Source organism: Coregonus lavaretus, assembly GCF_964263955.1.
Source record: "Coregonus lavaretus genome assembly, chromosome: 26".
Lineage (NCBI taxonomy): Eukaryota > Metazoa > Chordata > Actinopteri > Salmoniformes > Salmonidae > Coregonus > Coregonus lavaretus.
This window is the reverse complement of record NC_140013.1, coordinates 17226878-17252599: the sequence shown is the minus strand read 5'-3', so window position 1 is coordinate 17252599 and position 25722 is coordinate 17226878. Positions and strand designations below refer to the sequence as shown.

The following is a 25722-nucleotide window of genomic DNA, read 5'->3' as shown; positions in this document are numbered from 1 at the left end:
TCTACATATTTCAAAGTTAATCATAAATTCAAACATTTTAAGACAACATTTGAAATATAATGCCTGAGCTCATCCTAGATCTCCATGTTAATAAATGAATAGGCTAAAGCAGTAGAGGCTGCTCAACTACTATGTAAGACACAAAGGTCAACTATGATGATCATTTAGAGTAAATATGAGACTGCTTAACAGAGTAGGCCCAAACTGAGCCTGAGGGGTTTCGTAAAATGGAGGGACCCGGGCATCTCCATACAAGAAGAAGACAGAGAAAAGCTCTGTTTTCCATAATGTGCAGTTCATCACTTGACATTCACCTGAATCCCTGGGAGGACTATGAATGGAATATGCTGTCTGTTGATGATGATGGATGATGTCACAATGGGCTGCTAATTCCATTGAATAAAACAATGGCAAATACACTGTTTAGCCAGAGCCTAAACATCTCTATGGCTCTTTGTTTACCGTGAACAGTGAAAAAGTGGCTGATGTCATAGAGAGTCGAGGCTCTTTGCTGGTACAAGATCTTAATTCATTTCTATGGTAACCAGTAGGTTATGTGAGGCTGCAGCTCTCTGTGTGTTTCTCTTCTCCTCTCCTCCATGCACAACACTACCTGCTAAATATAGAGCTAAATAATAACACTTCTGGTTCCACTCACTTGCTGTGTACTGCTGCTGCACACACAAACACGCTTGAATATGCACACACACACACGCACACATACGCACACACACGCATGAACATGCGCTAACGTACACACGCACACACACACACACACACACGTGCGCGCACACACACAGCTATAGTTTGGCAGTGACCTGGTTAGGACAGGTGTGTGAGAGAGACACACAGAGATAATCCAGCAGGAGACAGAAGAGAAGAGAGAACTGAGAACGGAGGAGGAGAGAACTTCCGTGGGCTGTCCTGCTGGAAGAAGAGGAAATAATGGGTGAGAGAGAGGAGGGGAATAGGGGAGGGTGAGGGAGAGGGAGAGAGGATATAAGGATGAGGTGTGAAAGGAAGTAGAGGTGGGGATTTGGAAAGAGAGGGTGAGGAGAGAGCAGATGGAGGGAGGGGAGGAGGGAGTAATAGACTGGGAGGAGAGGGAGAACCATTGCAGCTGGTGGTAAGGGGACCAGTGATGCTCTGCTCTAGCCCAGTCCCACTGCACTTCAGCAGTGCAAATGGACTGGCATGTCCCCTGTGCCCTTCAGCACCAGGCACCAGGCACCAGGCACCAGGCACCAGGCCACACACACCACTCACAACCTACTCCAATTACACATTGCTACATTACATATGCACTCACAAACTCAAACTTGTTGCAGGTTCTTAATAAAGATGTCCGTAATACATCATCTATGATCTGATCTTAGGAATACTCTAGTGTCTAGTCCATACCATCAGAGGACTTAGCTTCTACAGTATATCAGTTATGGCCAAAGCATGAGAAGCTACTGTGGTACAACACCTCCCTCTAGTGGCCAGCCTCTGTAACTGCACCATTTCACAGCGCAGCACCCAGGCAGCGACAGACAGAGTGCTCTGATAGTCTTCGGCAGAAAAACAGGGAACTGTCACATTTTTCATATTTCAGAATCGATTACTGTCTATTATATTCAATGATAATGTTTCTATTTCAGAACTTTTCAAGTCATTGTGAGTTAACTAGCAATATTCGAGCATTTAGCCAAACCCCCAACACTGTTGGCTACTACTAAAGCTCCCATTCCAATAAACAGCCTGTTGTGTGTGTGCATGCATGCTTGCATGTATGTGTGTGTGTGTGTGTGTGTGCATGCGCGTGTGTGTGTATGTGTGTTTGAGCTGTGAGCTGTGTTTGACGCAGTATACAAAAAATACAAACAGAAGGCTGCTGATTCATACCGGGGCATAAAAGTCAGAGTTTTGTTATGTTCTCTTTTAATGAAAACGATCATTTCTACCTCTTGCCTTGGGCAACACTGCAGGAGTTATTTGGTCATTAAGCGCGGAATACAGTAGGAGATCGTCTAAAGTAGTATTTCACAGTGTCACTACAGTGACTTTGTAGTATATCTGAATGAATTCTAAAACACATAACTATACAGCCCTAACCTTTAGTACATCACAAACCTTTCACTTTCTACAGACTCACGGAGAGAGAGATGGAAAATTCCAGTGAACTACATACACATAGAGGCACACACACACCCCCCCACTCCACCAAGTGCAGTGGTCCCACATTGACAGAGACATGCAGGCTTTTGGCAGAGACTGATATCACTGGCACAAAGGTTACAAATTCAATCAGTGTGGATGGAAACGGCCGCCCAGTCACTGTGTCCCATATGACTTCCTCCTCTGTGTGTGAGTGTGTGTGTGTGTATGTGTGTATGTATGTGTGTGTGTGTGTGTTAACCGGCCCTGGAGGGGACGTGGAACATATCGCTGGGTCGACAGAAACGGACCCATTAGAAATTCCAACAAGGGAGCACTGTCACTTTCACCACAGCATCATCATAAAGGAGGGATGTTAAAGGAGGGAGAGAGAGAGGGAGGAGAGATAATAGAACAGAGAAGTCACATTCCAGTGTGATACATCGGGAAAATAAAGCCATGAAATAATGACAGGAAAGGTTGTGCTGTCGTTTTCACAGCAGAATAAAAGAGGATAGATAGTAAAATGACAGATAAAGGAGTTATTAGAGTGGTAACATCAGCACATTCAACTACACTGAAACAAATCTAAATGCAACAATTTCAAAGATGTTACAGTTCATATAAGTCAATTGAAATAAATGAATTAGGCCCTATGGATTTCACATGACTGGGAATACAGATATGCATCTGTTGGTCAAAGATTTATTTTTAAAAAACACGACAATGAGCCTCAGGATCTCGTGACGGTATCTCTGTGCATTCACATTGTCTGTAGATTTTGCCTGTGCCTGCCCATATCAACCCCACCACCACCATGTTCATAACGATGATATCAGCAAACCACCACACGACGCCCACACGACGCCGTCTACCATCTGCCTGGTACAGTTGAAACCGGGATCAGCATTTGCCCACTGAAGTCAGTTACTACGCCGAACTGCAGTCAGGTCAAGACCCTGGTGAGCACGACGAGCACGCAGATGAGCTTCCCTGAGACGGTTTCTGACAGTTTGTGCAGAAATTATTCGGTTGTGCAAACCCACAGTTTCATCAGCTGTCCGGGTGGCTGGTCTCAGACGATCCCGCTGTTGAAGAAGCCGGATGTGGAGGTCATGGGCTGGCGTGGTTACACGTTGTCTGCGGTTGTGAGGCTGGTTGGACGTACTGCCAAATTCACTAAAACAACGTTGGAGGCGGCTTATGGTAGAGAAATGAACATTCAGTTTTCTGGCAACAGTTCTGGTGGACATTCCTGCAGTCAGCATGCCAATTGCACCCTGTGGCATTGTGTTGTGTGACTAAACTGCACATTTTAGAGTGGCCTTTTATTGTCCCCAGCACAAGGTGCACCTTTGTAATGACCATGCTGTTTAATTAGCTTCTTGATATGCCACACCTGTCAGGTGGATGGTTTATCTTGGTAAAGGAGAAATGCTCACTAACAGGGATGTAAACACATTTGTGCACAACATTTTAGAGAAATACCCTTTTTGTGCCTATGGAACATTTCTGGGAACTTTTATTTCAGCTCATGAAACATGAGACCAGCACTTTACATGTTTATATGTGTTCATATAGTTTACCCGGATCATAAAGGACAGAGATGGGGAGTGAGAGGAGGAGAGAGGAGGAGAGAGAGGGGGGATAGAGAGGAGGACAGAGATGGGGAGTGAGAGGAGGAGAGAGGAGGAGAGAGAGGGGGGATTGAGAGGAGGACAGAGATGGGGAGTGAGAGGAGGAGAGAGAGGGGGGATGGAGAGAAGAACAGAGAGGGGGAGTGAGAGGTAGAGAGAGGAGGAGAGAGAGGGGGGATAGAGAGGAGGACAGAGATGGGGAGGAGGAGAGAGAGGGTGACTAACTGGAAATCACCACTGTGGGTGTAACAGGCCACTGTTGATGTCATCCATTTAACCTTTATCAATCCTATTTCTCTCTGCAGCATTGCGTGGGCGCCTTGAAGCCCACAGCTTGACCTGAGGCTTAACCTGGATGATGACTTGGAGATTACTATGACAATACATTGACACTCAAGAGTACCTCTCTCACTCGCCATCCAGCTGGATCAGTTGAGGGTCTATGGACGTGCTCATCTTATTATTTACCCAGCTGATCCCTCCCTCAAGTGCCTGTGAGTGAGCCTGCATCTGGCAGGGGGGATATGAGCTGAGGGACACTGCCCTCTGCTGGACAAGACATGCAATACACCGGCACACCACATCCTTAGGGATAGTTTTGAACATGTATTGAAAAAGAACACACCATCTTGTAGATACCATCTGACACACACCATGTGTTTCCTCAGTAATGTGTACCCTACACAATAACATAGACAGTTCACCAGCGGTACTCAGAGCAAAGATAGAGGGGTGGGACTTACAGGGGTGATGCCATCTGATAGGGTGGTCATGCTGATGGACGTGCTCAACTTGTCAGAGGAGGAGAGGGAGGGAGGGGAGGGGCTCCTCTTATCCATCACTTCCTGTCTCTGGAGGAAGTCACGCCAGGCGCGCTGAATACTAGGAAACGTACACACATAGCCAAGAGTGAAACACACACACACACATGTTCACACACACACACACAGACACACACACACTCACATCAACACTTTGGTCTCCAGTGGGGGCATGTTGAAGTTGTTCTCAAGGTCTGTAGTCAGCTGGTGACTGAGAGAGAGAGAGAGAGAGAGAGAGAGAGAGAGAGAGAGAGAGAGAGAGAGAGAGAGAGAGAGAGAGAGAGAGAGAGAGGAGAGAGAGAGAGAGAGAGAGAGAGAGAGAGAGAGAGAGAGAGAGAGAGAGAGAGAGAGGGTGAGAGAGAGAGAGCGACAGAGAGAAAGGGGGGAAGAAGGGTGAGAGAGAGAGGGAGGGGAGGGAGAGTGAGAGAGTGTAAAGAGGCTCTAATCATTCCAGTGCCAGGGTTATCAGTAATTATACAGCGATGCCCTGGTCCCCACTGCTGTGAAATTGAGTTTTAAAGCGCATGTGTGTATGCCAACCTACAGTACCCTCTGCAGCTGAATGCTTCATCATTGACATGCTTCAGGCCAGTCTGGAGGCTCTTCAGTTCCTCCTATGAGATATAAAAAGGAGAGAGAAAGAGAGTGAGATAGAAAGTCAGAGAGAGAGATGAAGAAAGAAAGAAAGATATTACAACAACAATCTCTCAGACATACATACTGTACAGAAAATAATACATCTCCATCATCTTCTCTACCTTTTGTGTGTGCCTGTGTGTGTGTGTGTGTGTGTGCTGAGTGTGTGTGTGTGCTGTGTAGTTGAGTGTGATCTCCTCTGCTCAGCACTGGTACCCCTGTAGGAAGGTAGTAAGGCAGTATTTTGAAGTGGTTAGATGTTTCCCCTGTGAAGTTAGTAAAGTTAGCTGTGGAAGTTATCTGCTGATTTTGTCAGTCAGACATTCAGCTGTGTTTGGCCCAGAAACAGAGCGAAGGAGAGAGACCCAGAGGCAGCATTGGAGCAGTCAGAGGATACAGGGGGGTTGGGGTGGGGTAAGGGGGGTGAGGGGAGTAAATGGATCCTCCAGGAAGTTGACTTTAGTGTTTATCATTCATGACACCACATAACAGAAAAGGTTTGCTAGTCTGGTGTATCAGGGACCCACTGGCCAATTCCCACTGTTGAGGATGGGCTTGTGGCCAGAAAACATGGTTTGCTGAAGTTCATCCTGTGATGGATCCAATTTCACTGACGTTCAAAATGCTGAGGAGGGGGTGAATAAAAGAATGTTTTCAATCCCCCAACCCTCCTCCTCTAGCTTTAATAATTCCCTGTAATAAGGGCTGACTTGCCTCTGCATAAGTGATCAGACTAATTCAATACAAGTGGAATTAAACTGGAGCATCGTCTCTAGAGGACCCAGGAGCCCACAGCAGGGCACAGTATGGGTAGGAGGTGGTGCAGGAGAGGTGTATGTGTGTTTGTGTGTGTGTGTAGGTAATCCTTTATGAGATAAAAGTGGTTCATTTCTATGTATTCGCATGCGACTGTTTTGTGCCCACAAAGCGTTTTTAAATCGTATCATAGCATTCATAATCTCCTGCATCACAGAGTATCTATGACACAGTATGTTCCTCTGTTCCACAGGGGATGTAAACTACTGAGTCAAACAGTATTTACTCTTCATCATACAGCATCTGTCTCATCTTAGCTTTGAAACAGCTCAACAAAACAAAAACCCTAGACAAACACACGCACACACACATGCACAAACACACACTCACACATGCACGCACATACACACACGCACACGCATACATACACGCATGCACGCACACGCACATGCACGAACACAGTTGAAGTTGTTTGTATGTATCTGCTGCATGCTGGGAAAAACAAGAGGGCTAATTGGAGAAATCAAGGTAGAATTTGACGAATCACTCTCTCTCTCTGACTCTCTTGTTTATCTCGCTGACTCAATCTTTCTCTCTCTATATCTGTCTCTATTCTCTCTCTCTCAGCTGAAGTGGTAATGACTCTTATTGTATGTGATTACTGAAGAGATGATTCTATGAGGTCTCAGGTTTGAGCTGTCCTCCAATCACCTATCTGCTTGGTGAGGGGTGACGTCATCCTGCTCTGTCCAACACTAACTCTAATGGTGTCATGCATGAGAAATGTCCTATCCTGGCTAGACTACAAATTCATTTAAACCCTGCTCTCTAACGCCCCCTCACTTAGAATCAATGTCACCCTGGCCTCCCCCAATCCCCAAATACCATCCCAGACAGACAGCCGTAGCATGCACACACACACACACACACACACACACACACACACAGACCCACACTCTCAGACACAGAGGAGTGTGGTGGTGTGTGATTGCGAGGGTTCCTGCTCAGTAATGGAGTTGCTGTGTGACTGAATGAGCCGATCATTTCAATTTCCCCTGGGAGTTACTGATGGCCCTGTCACCGCTCAGCCCAGACAGACTATTAGCTCAGCTCTCACACACACACACACACACACACACACACACACACACACACACACACACACACACACACACACACACACACACACACACACACACACACACACACACACACACACACACACACACACACACACACACACACACACACACACACACACACACACACACACACACACACACACACACACAACACTAACTTTGCTTAGTCAACGCCACACCCAACTACAGCAAAAGCCTTCCTCACTCCACAACTTAGTGAGACCCCAAAAAGGACAAGTGTGATTTTCAGAGGTTTGGTTCTATACCTACAGAAATCAAAGATATTGCTGCCTTTGTGCTTTCCATTCATACCTGCCCCGGAACTACTGACCACTTTGTGTGTGTGAGCATGTGTGTGTGTGTGTGTTAGTGAAAGTGAGATTATGTGCCGATACCCAGTGTGCATTATCAAGCATCCAACAAAGCTGTGAGGTCAGCAGGCTACTCACCAAGCCCTTTACATCCTGTATCGATCCCTAAAACTAAAGCACATATTCATTGTTCACAACCCTGCTGGAGCTCTCTCTTCTGTGAGTTAGTTAATGACCTTGTCCAAAACACAGACAGAAACCTACGCTGTTCTCTCTCCTAAAGTACTTTTCTCTCCTCCTCTCCCTCTCCTCCCATCCATCCCTTCTCCTTCGCAGCACCTGGCCTGGTGTTAGGAGAGGAACCACATCGCCTGCCAAAATGGAGCCAGGAAATAAACCAGGGGTTTGCATAATTTAGCAGCGGTGTGGGCAGAAAATCTATAGTCATTTTGGGCTTTGGCAGTGCCAAGCAGGAAGTATTGATTGTGTGGCGGTGCTGGTGGATTTATGGTGAGCTATAGAGGCCGGAGAGGAGAGGTAGCACAGCTTAGACCTGCTGATGGAGACGGGACCTTGAACTCACAGGGCTGTATACAATAACACAAGAAATAGAGCTACTGACAGCTAGCTACACTACAACCTCTCATCTCCCCTCCCCTCCCCTCCCCTCCCCTCCTCCTCCTCTCCTCTCCTCTCCTCTCCTCTCCTCTCCTCTCCTCTCCTCTCCTCTCCTCTCCTCTCCTCTCCTCTCCTCTCCTCTCCTCTCCTCTCCTCTCCTCTCCTCTCCTCTCCTCTCCTCTCCTCTCCTCTCCTCTCCTCTCCTCTCCTCTCCTCTCCTCTCCTCTCCTCTCCTCTCCTCTCCTCTCCTCTCCTCTCCTCTCATCTCATCTCATCTCATCTCCTCTCCTTCTTAGACCCTGTGGCTGTGGAGAAATTAAACTGGACCCATGCCAGCCCAGGAAAAGAGAGGGAGGGATGGATAGAGGGAGAGAGGGAGAGAGGGATAGAGGGAGCAAGGAGAGATGGAACTAGGCTGAGTTACGGACTTCATCTATCCGCCATACAGGGTGTAAATCTGTCTCTACCTCGTCCCAGAAACCAACCAGGGGTGGGGGACAGAGAGGTGAGGGGGAAGGGGGGGGGGGGGGGGGGGGGCTGTGTGTGCAAAGTTCTGATGAGACAGAGGTCCCTGAAACTAACCACCAGACAGACAGACAGACAGATGGAAACCATTCACCTAAAGACACTCGCTCACTTTCTCTCTACTCCTCCTCTCCCAAACCTGACCCTATCTCCTTTACTCCATCTCTCTTCCTTTCCACCTTCTGTCTCCCAACTCTCTCGCTCTTACTCCATCTTTCAATCCCTCTGCCCCTCTTTCAAATGTTCTCTACCCCCTTTCCTATCTTTCTCCCATATTTCTCCCTCCCTCCCGCCCGCCCATCTGGCCACCCTCCCTCCCTCCCATCTCTTCTCTCTCTCTTTAATACTTGATGAGCTTCTTGACGTGTGTTGGCAGCAGATCCCAGCTCGTCCATCTACCGGCCTAGAAGCGGAAAACCGCACCGGAAAACCTTCATCAGCAGTGTTTGCTTTCCTAATGAACTCAACTAACTCCAGCACAAAGGCACCGGGGAACCACACGGACACTCAGGCCCATAGTAAACACTTGGTAACACACACACACACACACACTCACACACAGCAGCAGCAAGATAGTGACAGCTGCACAGACAGACACTCAGACAGGTAGAGTGAGCAGCCTGAATCACCTCTGAGCCAAAATGTGTCGTGTCCTAAGATTTTGCACACACGTTTAAACAATATTCAGCAGACCATCTGCCATCCCATTCAGCTCCAACACACACATTGATGCAACCTCTCTCTCTCTCTCTCACACACACACACACACACACACACACACACACACACACACACACACACACACACACACACACACACACACACACACACACACACACACACACACACACACACACACCAACATAAATACACCAGCCCTGAAGCAGCCTCTACCAGTCATTCCTCCCTGGGGGGCCCTAGGCTGCAGAGCCAGAGCCAGCCGGTGCAATCTCTGCCATCTCTGTCACATCGGCCATCACTCTCCTCTACCACAGGGACACAGCCTGGCAGCACAGTGACTCTGGGAGGGAGCGTGTGTCTGTATGTGTGTGTGTGTGGAGCAGGTCGAGGGTTTTTGGGACGATGGCAGTCGCACTCTGTTATCTCCAGCCAGTACAGGCCAGACGCTCAGTGTCTCCTCCTGGCACCTGTGTGTGTGTGTATGTGTGTGATAAATGACAGTTTGTGTGTCTGGGCTGTCTGTCCCTGAATGACCCTGCTATGAAGCAGGTTGGCCGACTGAGCTCTCTCTCTCTCTCTCTCTCACACACACACACACACACACTCCGCTCTGTGGGCTAGGCTAATGACAGCCAGTGTAACAGTGGAAAGGAGAGGAGACAGAGAGAGGAAGACCTGCCTACTGAGAGGAGGGAAATGGAGCAGGCATAATCCCCACAGACAGACACACATTTAGTAAGAAGGATACACACTTTATAGGGCAGGGTAACACTAGACAATATTAAAGCAACATTAGAGGTTGTGGACGTTGGAGGTTGGTAATGGTAATATAATGGTATTATAAAGAGAGTATGAATGGTTGACCCTACAGTCCCGCAGGGAGGCCATTCCTAACTAACCCCAGCAGACATCAGGGACCTGGCTTCTCGCCAGTGGGTGCTTGTGTGTGCCCTCCTGTTTCCCCCTGGCACCTTACTCTGCCCTCCACAGCTGGTGTTTTCTACAGGCTGGCGTGGGCCCACTCTGCTCTGCTCTCCATTAGACCCCTAACACACACACACAACCCAGAGGTCCCTTGTCTTAAACCCTATTGAGCATCTGTGGGGTATCCTCAAACGGAAGGTGGAGGAGTGCAAGGTCTCTAACATCCACCAGCTCCGTGGAAGAGGACTCCAGTGGCAACCTGTGAAGCTCTGGTGAACTCCATGCCCAAGAGGGTTAAGACAGTGCTGGAAAATGATGGTGGCCACACAAAATATTGAAACTTTGGGCCCAATTTGGACATTTTCACTTAGGGGTGTACTCACTTTTGTTGCTAGCGGTTTAGACATTAATGGCTGTGTTGTGTTATTTTGAGGGGACAGCAAATTTACACTGTTATACAAGCTGTACACTAAGTGTCATTTCTTCAGTGTCGTCACATGAAAAGATATACTCAAATATTTACAAAAATGTGAGGGGTGTACTCACTTTTGTGAGATACTGTATATATATATATATATATATATATATATATATATATATATATATATATATACAGTGCATTCGGAAAGTGTTCAGACCCCATGACTTTTTCCACATTTTGTTACGTTACAGGCTCATTCAAAAATGGATTAGTATATATATATATTTATATATATATATTTTTTAATCTACACACAATACCCCATAATGACAAAGCAAAAACAGGTTTATAGATTTTTTTGCAAATTTCTTAAAAATAAAAAACGGAAATATCACATTTACATAAGTATTCAGTACTTTGTTGAAGCAAGCTTGGCACACCTGTATTTGGGGGGTTTATCTCATTCTTCTCTGCAGATCCTCTCAAGCTCTGTCAGGTTGGATGGGGAGCGTCGCTGCACAGCTATTTTCTGGTCTCTCCAGAGATGTTAGATCGGGTTCAAGTCCGGGCTCTAGCTGGGCCACTCAAGGACATTCAGAGACTTGTCCTGAAGCTATTCCTGCGTTGTCTTGGCTGTGTACTTAAGGTCGTTGTCCTGTTGGAAGGTGAACCTTCACCCCACTCTGAGGTCCTGAGCGCTCTGGAGCAGGTTTTCAACAAAGATCTCCCTGTACTTTGCTCTGTTCATCTTTCCCTCGATCCTGACTAGTCTCCCAGTCCCTGCCGCTGAAAAACATCCCCACAGCATGATGCTGCCACCACCATGCTTCACCATAGGGATGGTGCCAGGATTCCTCTAGACGTGACGCTTGGCATTCAGGCCAAACAGTTAAATCTTGGTTTCATCAGACCAAAGAATCTTGTTTCTCATGGTCTGAGAGTTCTTTAGGTGCCTTTTGGCAAACTCCAAGCGGGCTGTCATGTGCCTTTTACTGAGGAGTGGCTTCTGTCTGGCCACTCTACCATAAAGGCCTGATTGGTGGAGTGCTGCAGAGATGGTTGTCCTTCTGGAAGGTTCTCCCATCTCAACAGAGGAACTCTGGAGCTCTGTCAGAGTGACCATCGGGTTCTTGGTCACCTCCCTGACCAAGGCCCTTCTCCCCCAATTGAGTCTTGGTGGTTCCAAACTTCTTCCATTTAAGAATGATGGCCACTGTGTTCTTGGGGACCTTCAATGCTGCAGAAATTTTTTGGTACCCTTCCCCAGATCTGTGCTTCGACACAATCCTGTCTCGGAGTTCTACGGACAATTCTTTCAACCTCATGGCTTGGTTCTTGCTCTGACATGCACTGTCAAATGTGGCACCTTATATAGACAAGCGTGTGCCTTTCCAAATCATGTCCAATCAATTGAATTTACCACGGGTGGACTCCAAGTTGTAGAAATATCTCAAAGATGATCAATGGAAACAGGATGCACCTGAACTCAATTTCAAGTCTCATAGCAAAGGGTCTGAATACTTATGTAAATAAGGTATTTCTGTTTTTTATTTGTAATACATTTGCAAAAAAAATCTAAAAACCTGTTTTAGATTTGTAATTATGGGCTATTGTGCGTAGATTGAGGAGGGGGAAATGATTTAATTGATTTTAGAATAAGGCTGTAACGTAACAAAATGTGGAAAAAGGGAAGGGGTCTGAATACTTTCCGAATGCACTGTATATTATAGTCTGTGGCACAGCACCCTTTATACTACAGCCTGTCCTAGAGGAATTCCTGTGTTTTAACCCCCTCTATTGTGCCATCATATCAGCTATAAAACGGTCCATTAACATGTCAAAACAAACACCCTCTTAAGAAGCCCTTATACATGTACAGCCGCATGGTGTGTGTCTAATGCAAAGCCGTTTTACATCCATCTTCAATATAACCTGTGGTGTTTGTGTCTGCAGCATAACAGTGTTAAAGATTCCACAGCTATAAGAGCATAGCCTAACTATAAATATATATATATAGCCATAAAGTATTTTTATTGAACATTACAGCCAACTGGAGACGAGAGTTGCTTTGTTAGCTAGTTAATAAGGCCATATTGTCATTACTATGGAGTGTAGTTAAACAGGACGGTGACAGGTTTAAGTCATAGTGGAGTGTGGAGATCATTAGGAGTTGATTTGTGTAACTTAGACCTGTGGTTCAGTAAACCATCACGCACGCACGCACACACACACACGCGCACACGCACACACACACACACACACACACACACACACACACACACACACACACACACACAGGAGGTGGTCTGGTGTGTCCCTGCTGTAGGCGTAATGAAGTAGAAAGCCATTGGAGGAGAGAACCCTCCAGCCCTGATAAATGACAGAGACGGGGGCCAGGGAAAATGGGAATCAGTGATGCATACTTAGAGACCGACCAAGGAGGGAGGGAGAGAGGGAGGGAGGGAGTTGATTAGAGGAGAAACTGTTTTCAAGGTGATAAAGATTGAAGCTTTGTTCCCACTTCCATTTCCCCCTTTTTTGTGTTCTCTCCAGCAATCCCTCTCTTTCCTCTGTCATTTGTCTTCCTTCTCTCTTCTCCATTCCCCTCTCTTCGTCCCTCCTCCCTAATGAGGAGAGCTGATTTTAATAGCAAACCACTAATATATTACTCTAACGTTTCTGTAACGCTTCCCTAACTCTTCCATAACACTTTGCTTAGCCCCCCCCCCTCCATCCACGTAGAGATGATTAAATTCACGGTCCATTTACGGTCCAGGGCATAGGCACTCAGGTAAAACCGCTAACCTGTGCAGGGCCAGCTACCGCTAGCGACTGTGACCGCACACTCTAAAAAGCAGGACCGTGGGTGTTCATTAAAAAACCCCAGCGCCGATCACAGGGAGAACACAGCCATAAAAGCAATTAATCTGACTATAAACAAGCCATTCTGGCTGTCAGACAGTCAGGGAACCACACAACCATGATATTAGAACAGGAGAAGGTGAGCGGGGCCACAAACACACACACACACACACTACAATCACGCCTCTAAAAGAAACGTATGTGCTAAATATGCCTTTGCAGCCTTGCAGTACACATCTACAGTACATACAGTACATCTCAATACATATCTACAGTGGTTTAGTGGTTTTCTCATTAACCGTAGTATCATAGAGTGTCTCAACACCAATCATTATGTTAAACAGCACGTGGGAAAAGACAAGGGCAGACTGTCACACCTTTCTATCACAATGAAATAAGACATTGAAAAAATACTGAAATCCATCATAGAGCGTGATAAATCATGAGACTAAGGCTAAGATTTAGCAGCATATCCCTGATGGCCTATTAAATCAATGAAAAATGTGATCTCCCAGGTTACAATCCTACTGCACATTAGACCATCAATCCATCACGCTTTAATATGGCACTGGCTGCTAGTTCATTATAACTTTCACAAGCCAGCCAATCATGGACTACAGTGGACTTGTGTCAGTGTGAATGCCATGTGACAGGGTGAATGGGCCAGGCAGGTCACCCGTGATACAAGTCAGTATTCGACGTCCATCCGTGTCAGAGGACGTCGGGAGATGATGTGGCAACCGTACACTAGGGGCAACAGTGAGCATTATTACCTTTAAGTAGGCTTTGGTTGTGAATAGGAATGGTGGAAGGGCATAAGCATCTGGTTCCAAAGGTTACATGTTCAAATCCAGCGATAGAAAGTTGTTTTTGAAATGTTTGTTTTAAGCCTATCCCAAACCTTAACCCTTACCTTAACCATTCAGAGTTAATATCTAACCTTAAAAATGATGAGTTAATGCCTAACCTTAAGAATTCAGAGTTAATGCCTAGCCTTAAGAATTCAGAGTTAATGCCTAACCTTAAAAATTCAGAATTAGTAACCAAAAGTAACCAAACACTTTGAAATTTGACGTTTGGAACGACTTTGAAATTTGACGTTTGAGAAATATGGATGAATGTCTAATTCTGACGTGAGACTGTGAGAGCTAGTTGGAATGCGCATGTCAGGACACACCAAGTGGCATTCTCACTCTGCACGAAACTACACCTGAATGCATGAACCTACACAAAAGTGGCATGTGTGTGTGTGTGTGGGAAAGTGCTGGACTGTACTGTGTCTATGCACATGTGATGTGCGTGTGTCTAGCCTTAGGGTTTGTAGATTGTGTGATGAGATGTGTGTTAATAAGCGTCTCCAGTCAGGTGTAAAATATGAGTGTTTCAGATTGCTAAGGCTAAGAATAGCAGGGTATTACTGTACTTCCTTTACAGTTTTTCTCGATTGCTAAAACACATTTCTTGAAAGCTGCTCTCCTTTTCTCTTTTCTCTTAACTGTGAACACAAAACCCAATTTTCAAGCTACATTCACAAAACCTCAGACTCTTCTTGCAAAACCAAACTTTCACCTCAAAACAGTTCAATCTGTGCTCAAAACTGAACTATGTTGTCAAATCGTGCCCCGAGTCAATCAAAATAAAAAACACTACTGAACAGTCACTAAACACTACGTAGAAAAATAGAAAACACAATGCTCAGGACATGAAGCTGGAGAAATAAATGTTTATTGTTCACTGTAGGCTAAATGCATGTTGCAAAACAAAAAAAAACTGTGCATTTAGCTGTCACGCCCTGGCTCTGGGGACTCTAATATGTTGAGCCAGGGTGTGTATAGTCTATGTGTGTTCTAGGTTTCACTTTCTGGTTTTGGTATATCTATGTTGGCCAGGGTGGCTCCCAATCAGAGACGGCTGTAGCTCGTTGTCTCTGATTGGGAGTCATACTTAGGTAGCCGTTAGGCATTCATTTGGTGTGGTTTCTTGTTCGTATTTGGTTTGTGTATTACCATTGACTGTCACGTCATCGTTTTGTTGTTTTGATCGTGTGATCAGTCTATAAATAAATATGTTCGCCTTCAACGCTGCGCCTTGGTCCTCCTCTATATATGACGATCGTGACATTAGCACTTGTACAAAAAGACAAAACAGAAATCTTATGCGTTTGCCACTTGTGTACAGTAAGCCCATGTAAAAATAAAGTACAAAAATATACAAATAAGTGCATTACTCAGCCACAGCATCATGTCTCCGTACTGGGTCAGGCCACAGGACTTCATCCACATCACAGGCCACATTTTGTCTGGCCAGGCAACGGGGGAAAAAAACCCTGGCATGCCGTATCCAGGCTTGGTATGCCTCCACACCTATGTCACCACAGGCAAGTCCCATGGCTTGCAGGAGATTTACCCTGGTGTAAGGTTGGCGTTCATATACCTTCCACCGCCATGAGGAGAAGAATTCCTCAATGCGGTTTAGGAAAGGGGAGTACGGTGGAAGGCAAAGATTGATAAAACCTTGGTTCATATTGTACCACTCTCTAACCTGGAGGGCTCTGTGAAAACTCACATTGTTCCAAACAACAACATAGATGGGATGCTCATCCTGCTGCCCTAACAAAGCATCTCGCATGTGATTGAGGAAAATGAGGAGCTGGTGAGTGTTGTAGGGCCCCAGGTTGACATGATGGTGGACAACCCCATGATTGCTGATGGCAGCACATAATGTGACATTGCCACCACGCTGCCCAGGAACACCAACAATGGCCCGATGGCCAATCACATTACGGCCTCTCCTTCTCCTTTTGGTGAGATTAAACCCAGCTTCATCCATGTAGATGTATTGATGGTCTTTCCATTGCATCCAGTTGAAAAACCCTCTGTAGAAATAGATATAGTTTTGTAAGTGATACGGAAAAAGTGATTTAGGCCACTACAGTAAATCACTACTTAGAGTAATCAACATTGAATGTGTCTGGATATATGCCAACCTGTACATACTGGAATCTTTGCTCTTTGACTCTGTCTGAGTTGCGATCAAAGGGCACTCTGTATAGCTGTTTCATGCGCAGTCTGTTGCGCTTGAGGACACGATCAACAGTAGAGAGGCTGACACTGTTGATACCCTCAAAATTTAAATGATCCTCAATGATCTTCTGCTGAATTTTGCTCAGTTTAATGGCATTGTTCTCATGGACCATATCAACAATTAGGGTCTCTTGGTGTGGGGAGAACATACCTGTCCTCCCACCCCAATTAGCCACAGCTAGCGGTGTTTCACCCAGATCATTGGATTTTTTCCGCGGGATTAATTTTAATCACTGGACATTGATCACCGGATATTCGGCCAGTCTGCACAGCGCGTTATCGACCCAGAACATATCAGTTTTTCTGCCGGAATCACTGATTCTCTGGACCTTTAACTCCGGATTCATCGCTACCAGCTGGCTACAACAACAACAAAACGGACGCTGTGGTCTGGCTAATCATCCCGAGCTAGGCCCATCTCCCGGCTATCTACCTCTCTATCAACCGGACGGGACCACCTAGTGTTGACACGGAGCCCCGCCGATCCTACACGACTGGTCTGCCGACGAAATCGTCTGATGTGGTTACGACGTTAACCACGAAGATTCCATCCATCTGCTAGCCCTGGCCCGTTAGCACACATTATCCGTGGCCTCTTACTCACTAAACTGAACTAGCTACTGAACTAGCTACTTGCTATTAGCCACAGCTAGCGGTGTTGCACCCAGAATATTGGATTTTTTTTCCGCTGGATTAATTTTTAATCACTGGACATTGATCACCGGATATTCGGCCAGTCTGCACAGCGCGTTATCGACCCAGAACATATCAGTTTTTCCGCCGGAATCACTGAATTCACTGGACCTTTAACTCCGGATTCATCGCTACCAGCTGGCTACAACAAAACGGACGTAGCACACACTAGCCGTGGCCTCTTACTCACTAGCGCTTCACCACCGGACCTTATGATAACTCAGCTATACAGCTGATATCTGCTGGACTGTTCCTTTTTACGGTACTACATCCTGTTTATGTTTAGCCTCAGCCCAAACATGGTTAGTTTATTGTTGTTTCGGTTATTTCTAATTGTACTATATCACTGTAGACCCCCCAGCCTAGCTAAACCTGCCTTAGTTAGCTCCTTTGTCCCTCCGCCCATACACTCAGAGACCGACTCAATTGATGCCTCTAGAGATACTATCTCTTTCATTGTTACCCAACGCTTAGGTTTACCTCCACTTTACTCATATCCTTCCATATCCTTGTCTGTACATAATGCCCTGAATCTTTTCTATAACACCCGGAAATCTGCCCCCTTTATTCTATGTACCCAACGCACTAGAAGACCAGTTCTTAAAGCCTTTAGCCGTATCCTTATTCTAGTCCTCCTCTGTTCCTCCGGTGATGTAGAGGCTAACCCAGGGCCTGTAGCCCACAGTATCACTTCTACTCCCCAGGAGCTATCATTTGATGACTTCTGTAATCGCAAAAGTCTTGGTTTCTTGCACATAAATATCAGAAGTCTACTTCCTAAGTTTGAGTTATTCACTGCGTTAGCACACTCTGCCAACCCTGATGTTCTAGCAGTGGCTGAATCCTGGCTCAGGAAGGCCACCAAAAATTCTGAAATTTCCATCCCCAACTATAACATTTTCCGTCTAGATAGAACTGCCAAAGGGGGTGGAGTTGCAATCTACTGTAGAGATAGCCTGCAGAGCTCTATCATACTATCCAGGTCTGTGCCCAAACAGTTTGAGCTTCTACTTCTAAAAATCCACCTTTCCAGAAATAAGTCTCTCACTGTTGCCGCTTGCTACAGACCCCCCTCAGCCCCCAGCTGTGCCCTGGACACCATATGTGAATTGATTGCCCCCCATTTATCCTCTGAGTTTGTACTGCTTGGTGACCTAAATTGGGATATGCTTAATACCCCAGCCATCCTACAATCCAAGCTAGATGCCCTCAACCTCACGCAAATTATCAACGAACCTACCAGGTACAACCCTAAATCCTTAAACATGGGTACCCTCATAGATATCATCCTGACTAACATACCCTCTAAATACACCTCAGCTGTCTTCAACCAGGATCTCAGCGATCACTGCCTTATTGCCTGTGTCCGTAACGGGTCTGCGGTCAAACGACCACCCCTCATCACTATCAAACGCTCCCTAAAACACTTTAGCGAGGAGGCCTTCCTAATTGACCTGGCCCAGGTATCCTGGATGGATATAGATCTCATTCCGTCAGTAGAGGATGCCTGGTTGTTCCTTAAAAGTAATTTCCTCTCAATCTTAAATAAACATGCCCCATTCAAAAAATACAGAACTAAGAACCGATATAGCCCCTGGTTCTCCTCAGACTTGACTGCCCTTGACCAGCACAAAAACATCCTGTGGCGTACAGCATTAGCATCAAATAGCCCCCGCGATATGCAACTTTTCAGGGAAGTTAGGAACCAATATACACAAGCAGTCAGGAAAGCAAAGGCTAACTTTTTCAAACAGAAATTTGCATCCTGTAGCACTAACTCCAAAAAATTTTGGGACACTGTAAAGTCCATGGAGAATAAGAGCACTTCCTCCCAGCTGCCCACTGCACTGAGGCTAGGAAACACTATCACCACCGATAAATCTACAATAATCGAGAATTTCAACAAGCATTTTGCTACAGCTGGCCATGCTTTCCATCTGGCTACCACTAACCCGGCCACCAACTCTGCACCCTCTGCTGCAACTTGCCCATGCCCCCCCCCGCTTCTCCTTCACACAAATTCAGACAGCTGATGTTTTGAAAGCGCTGCAAAATCTGGACCCCTACAAATCAGCTGGGCTAGGCAATCTGGACCCTTTCTTTCTAAAACTAGCCGCCGAAATTGTCGCAACCCCTATTACTAGTCTGTTCAACCTCTCTTTCATAACGTCTGAGATCCCCAGAGATTGGAAAGCTGCCGCGGTCATCCCCCTCTTCAAAGGGGGTGACACTCTAGATCCAAACTGCTACAGACCTATATCCATCCTTCCCTGCCTTTCGAAAGTATTCGAAAGCCAAGTTAACAAACAGATCACCGACCATTTCGAATACCACCGTACCTTCTCCGCTATGCAATCCGGTTTCCGAGCTGGTCACGGGTGCACTTCAGCCACGCTCAAGGTCCTAAACGATATTATAACCACGATTGATAATAGACAGTACTGTGCAGCCGTCTTCATCGACCTGGCCAAGGCTTTCGACTCTGTCAACCACCGCATTCTTATTGGCAGACTAAATAGCCTTGGTTTCTCAAATGACTGCCTCGCCTGGTTCACCAACTACTTCTCAGATAGAGTTCAGTGTGTCAAATCGGAGGGCCTGTTGTCTGGACCTATGGCAGTCTCTATGGGGGTGCCACAGGGTTCAATTCTTGGGCCGACACTTTTCTCCGTGTATATCAATGATGTCGCTCTTGCTGCTGGTGACTCTCAGATCCACCTCTACGCAGACGACACCATTTTGTATACATCTGGCCCTTCATTGGACACTGTCTTAACAAACCTCCAAACGAGCTTCAATGCCATACAACAATCCTTCAGTAGCCTTCAACTGCTCTTAAACACTAGTAAAACTAAATGCATGCTTTTCAATCGAACGCTGCTAGCACCCGCCCACCCGACTAGAATCACCACTCTCGACGGGTCTGACCTAGAGTATGTGGACAACTACAAATATCTAGGTGTCTGGTTAGACTGTAAACTCAACTTCCAGACTCACATAAAGAATCTCCAATCCAAAGTTAAATCTAGAATCGGCTTCCTATTTCGCAACAAAGCCTCCTTCACTCATGCTGCCAAACATGCCCTCGTAAAACTGACTATCCTACCGATCCTTGACTTCGGCGATGTCATTTACAAAATAGCCTCCAACAATCTACTCAGCAAATTGGATGTAGTCTATCACAGTGCCATCCGTTTTGTCTCCAAAGCCCCATACACTACCCACCACTGTGACCTGTACGCTCTTGTTGGCTGGTCCTCACTACATGTTCGTCGTCAAACCCACTGGCTCCAGGCCATCTATAAATCACTGCTAGGCAAATCCCCGCCTTATCTTAGCTCATTGGTCACCATAGCAGCACCCACCCGTAGTCTGCGCTCCAGGAGGTATATCTCACTGGTCATTCCCAAAGCCAACACCTCCTTTGGCCGCCATTCCTTCCAGTTCTCTGCTGCCAATGACTGGAACGAATTGCAAAAATCTCTGAAGCTGGAGACTCTTATCTCCCTCAATAACTTTAAGCATCAGTTGTCAGAGCACCTTACCGATCACTGCACCTGTACACAGCCCATCTGAAATTAGCCCACCCAACTACCTCATCCCTATATTGTTATTTATTTTGCTCTTTTGCACCCCAGTATCTCTATTTGCACATCATCTCTTGCACATCTAGCATTCCAGTGTTAATACTATTGTAATTATTCTGCACTATAGCCTATTTACCTCCATAACTTGCTACATTTGCACACACTGTATATATATTTTCTGTTGTATTTCTGACTTTATGTTTTTTTTACCCCATATGTAACTCTGTGTTGTTTTTATTGCACTACTTTGCTTTATCTTGGCCAGGTCGCAGTTGTAAATGAGAACCTGTTCTCAACTGGCTTACCTGGTTAAATAAAGGTGAAATAAAATAAAAAAAATAATACAAAAAAACCCATGTGGCAGTCTTTCAATTCTACAAAAAGAGAACATGGAGTTACAAAAAATATACATGGAATACTAGGCCTACAAACAGTTAGATCAACCCTCCATTACAATACTACAGTACATTGGTACAGTGATGTACTGAAAGATATATTTACTTACAGTATACTGTGGTACAGTATATAGTATGTCATACAGTAATTGCTGTCAACATTTACATACTGTACTATAATGTCAAAAAAAGGTAATTACCTGTTCTCTTCTCTAAATCTTCGGATTATGGTGGACACAGTGAATCTACTGATGTTTGGTTGTACCCTTTGTCCAGCCTCCCTCATGCTCATACCATGGACAAGAACATGGTCAATCACAGTAGCTCTGATTTCATCAGATATTACTGTTCTTTGTCTTCGCTGACCACCTCGACCACCTCGACCTCCTCTCACACGAACTCTTCCTCTCAGATTTCTATCCATTGTAGGGCCTCACAAACCAGTGCTCTCTGAACTGGCTTACTGTATATGTTCCCTCACATCATTAGCCACAAGTGTGATCAATTTTGAGTTGTTGTGTTCAAGTGGTGACACCTGTGCTCTAATTGTGTTTGACTTTTGTCACCTGTGCTCACCATTATGCAGCACGGGAGCATCACAATGAAAATGTGTTGGCAAGTTATGTCTAAACAGGTGAAAAGTGCTTATGGTTTTGCCAAAAGAGTGATTGATTCAATCAGTGGGTTCAGGCAACTGAGCATTTGGTTCAGACAATAGGGTTTAGTGTTTTAGCAATTGAGAAAAACTGTAATAGTGGAAATGATCATTTACTCCTGGCTGGCTCGCCATCAACCCCTGCAGCAACACTCTAACCACATTTACCTATACTAAAAAACAAACGCTGTAGCAACACAAATATACTTGCAAATACACAGGAAAACAGACACACAGCATTCTCAGATCTGGCTGCAGGGCAGCAAAGAAAGAGCGAGAGAAAGAAAGAGAGGGTGGAGAGAGAGAGAAAGAAAGAGAGGGGTGAGAGAGAGAGAGAGAAAGAAAGAGAGGGGAGGGAGAGAGAGAGAAAGAAAGATAGAGAAGAGATGGTGTGCTGTACCTGTAAATGAGCTCTTTCCTCCACTCAGGGTCACCTCTAGAGAAGAGATAGAGGAGTGAGACTTTCTCCTATACATCCTAACACCAAATGACTGTCTCTGACTCACACACTGCAATTTTCTCCTTTCCGCCTCACACACTGCCATTATCTCCTCTCTGTCAGACATCCTGCCATTCTCTCCTCTCTGTCAGACATCCTGCCATTCTCTCCTCTCTGTCAGACATCCTGCCATTCTCTCTTCTCTGTCAGACATCCTGCCATTCTCTCCTCTCTGTCAGACATCCTGTCATTCTCTCCTCTGTCAGACATCCTGCCATTCTCTCCTCTGTCAGACATCCTGCAACTCTCTCCTCTCTGTCAGACATCCTGTCATTCTCTCCTCTCTGTCAGACATCCTGTCATTCTCTCCTCTCTGTCAGACATCCTGTCATTCTCTCCTCTCTGTCAGACATCCTGTCATTCTCTCCTCTGTCAGACATCCTGTCATTCTCTCCTCTCTGTCAGACATCCTGTCATTCTCTGCTCTCTGTCAGACATCCTGCCATTCTCTCCTCTCTGTCAGACATCCTGCCATTCTCTTCTCTGTCAGACATCCTGTCATTCTCTCCTCCATGTCAGACATCCTGCCATTCTCTCCTCTCTGTCAGACATCCTGTCATTCTCTCCTCTCTGTCAGACATCCTGTCATTCTCTGCTCTCTGTCAGACATCCTGCCATTCTCTCCTCTCTGTCAGACATCCTGCCATTCTCTTCTCTGTCAGACATCCTGTCATTCTCTCCTCCATGTCAGACATCCTGCCATTCTCTCCTCTCTGTCAGACATCCTGCCATTCTCTCCTCTCTGTCAGACATCCTGTCATTCTCTCCTCTGTCAGACATCCTGTCATTCTCTCCTCTCTGTCAGACATCCTGTCATTCTCTGCTCTCTGTCAGACATCCTGCCATTCTCTCCTCTCTGTCAGACATCCTGCCATTCTCTTCTCTGTCAGACATCCTGTCATTCTCTCCTCCATATCAGACATCCTGCCATTCTCTCCTCTCTGTCAGACATCCTGTCATTCTCTCCTCTCTGTCAGACATCCTGCCATTCTCGCCTCTCTGTCAGACATCCTGCCATTCTCTACTCTCTGTCAGACATCCTGCCATTCTCTCCTCTCTGTCAGACATCCTGTCATTCTCTCCTCTCTGTCAGACATCCTGTCATTCTCTCCTCTCTGTCAGACATCCTGCCATTCTCTACTCTCTGTCAGACATCCTGCCATTCTCTCCTCTCTGTCAGACATCCTGTCATTCTCTCCTCTCTGTCAGACATCCTGTCATTCTCTCCTCTGTCAGACATCCTGCATTTCTCTCCTCTGTCAGACATCCTGCAACTCTCTCCTCTCTGTCAGACATCCTGTCATTCTCTCCTCTCTGTCAGACATCCTGTCATTCTCTCCTCTCTGTCAGACATCCTGTCATTCTCTCCTCTCTGTCAGACATCCTGTCATTCTCTCCTCTGTCAGACATCCTGTCATTCTCTCCTCTCTGTCAGACATCCTGTCATTCTCTGCTCTCTGTCAGACATCCTGCCATTCTCTCCTCTCTGTCAGACATCCTGCCATTCTCTTCTCTGTCAGACATCCTGTCATTCTCTCCTCCATGTCAGACATCCTGCCATTCTCTCCTCTCTGTCAGACATCCTGTCATTCTCTCCTCTCTGTCAGACATCCTGTCATTCTCTGCTCTCTGTCAGACATCCTGCCATTCTCTCCTCTCTGTCAGACATCCTGCCATTCTCTTCTCTGTCAGACATCCTGTCATTCTCTCCTCCATGTCAGACATCCTGCCATTCTCTCCTCTCTGTCAGACATCCTGCCATTCTCTCCTCTCTGTCAGACATCCTGTCATTCTCTCCTCTGTCAGACATCCTGTCATTCTCTCCTCTCTGTCAGACATCCTGTCATTCTCTGCTCTCTGTCAGACATCCTGCCATTCTCTCCTCTCTGTCAGACATCCTGCCATTCTCTTCTCTGTCAGACATCCTGTCATTCTCTCCTCCATATCAGACATCCTGCCATTCTCTCCTCTCTGTCAGACATCCTGTCATTCTCTCCTCTCTGTCAGACATCCTGCCATTCTCGCCTCTCTGTCAGACATCCTGCCATTCTCTACTCTCTGTCAGACATCCTGCCATTCTCTCCTCTCTGTCAGACATCCTGTCATTCTCTCCTCTCTGTCAGACATCCTGTCATTCTCTCCTCTCTGTCAGACATCCTGCCATTCTCTACTCTCTGTCAGACATCCTGCCATTCTCTCCTCTCTGTCAGACATCCTGTCATTCTCTCCTCTCTGTCAGACATCCTGTCATTCTCTCCTCTCTGTCAGACATCCTGCCATTCTCTCCTCTCTGTCAGACATCCTGTCATTCTCTCCTCTCTGTCAGACATCCTGTCATTCTCTCCTCTCTGTCAGACATCCTGCCATTCTCTCCTCTCTGTCAGACATCCTGCCATTCTCGCCTCTCTGTCAGACATCCTGCCATTCTCTACTCTCTGTCAGACATCCTGCCATTCTCTCCTCTCTGTCAGACATCCTGTCATTCTCTCCTCTCTGTCAGACATCCTGTCATTCTCTCCTCTCTGTCAGACATCCTGCCATTCTCTCCTCTCTGTCAGACATCCTGTCATTCTCTCCTCTCTGTCAGACATCCTGTCATTCTCTCCTCTCTGTCAGACATCCTGTCATTCTCTCCTCTCTGTCAGACATCCTGTCATTCTCTCCTCTCTGTCAGACATCCTGCCATCTCTCCTCTCTGTCAGACATCCTGTCATTCTCTCCTCTCTGTCAGACATCCTGTCATTCTCTCCTCTCTGTCAGACATCCTGCCATTCTCTCCTCTCTGTCAGACATCCTGCCAATCTCTCCTCTCTGTCAGACATCCTGCCATTCTCTCCTCTCTGTCAGACATCCTGTCATTCTCTCCTCTCTGTCAGAAATCCTGTCATTCTCTCCTCTCTGTCAGACATCCTGCCATTCTCTCCTCTCTGTCAGACATCCTGCCATTCTCTCCTCTCTGTCAGACATCCTGAAATTCTCTCCTCTCTGTCAGACATCCTGTCATTCTCTCCTCTCTGTCAGACATCCTGTCATTCTCTCCTCTCTGTCAGACATCCTGTCATTCTCTCCTCTCTGTCAGACATCCTGTCATTCTCTCCTCTCTGTCAGACATCCTGCCATTCTCTCCTCTCTGTCAGACATCCTGCCATTCTCTCCTATGTCAGACATCCTGCCATTCTCTCCTCTCTGTCAGACATCCTGCCATTCTCTCCTCTCTGTCAGACATCCTGCCATTCTCTCCTCTCTGTCAGACATCCTGTCATTCTCTCCTCTGTCAGACATCCTGTCATTCTCTCCTCTCTGTCAGACATCCTGTCATTCTCTCCTCTCTGTCAGA

At 46.2% G+C, this 25722-nt stretch overlaps 1 protein-coding gene across 1 annotated transcript in view; it reads right to left on the bottom strand.

Annotated features, from left to right (window-relative positions):
• The window catches only part of LOC311101798 (IQCJ-SCHIP1 readthrough transcript protein-like), a gene marked incomplete at its 5' end in the record, with an annotated part of 205425 nt that overhangs the window by 85269 nt on the left and 94434 nt on the right, over window positions 1-25722 (bottom strand). Inside the window, 3 exons of the mRNA XM_084142985.1 lie at window positions 4520-4658; window positions 4743-4808; window positions 5147-5211. Of these exons, the coding sequence (XP_083999111.1) occupies window positions 4520-4658; window positions 4743-4808; window positions 5147-5211 (270 nt within the window). The remainder of the gene's footprint in view (window positions 1-4519; window positions 4659-4742; window positions 4809-5146; window positions 5212-25722) is intronic.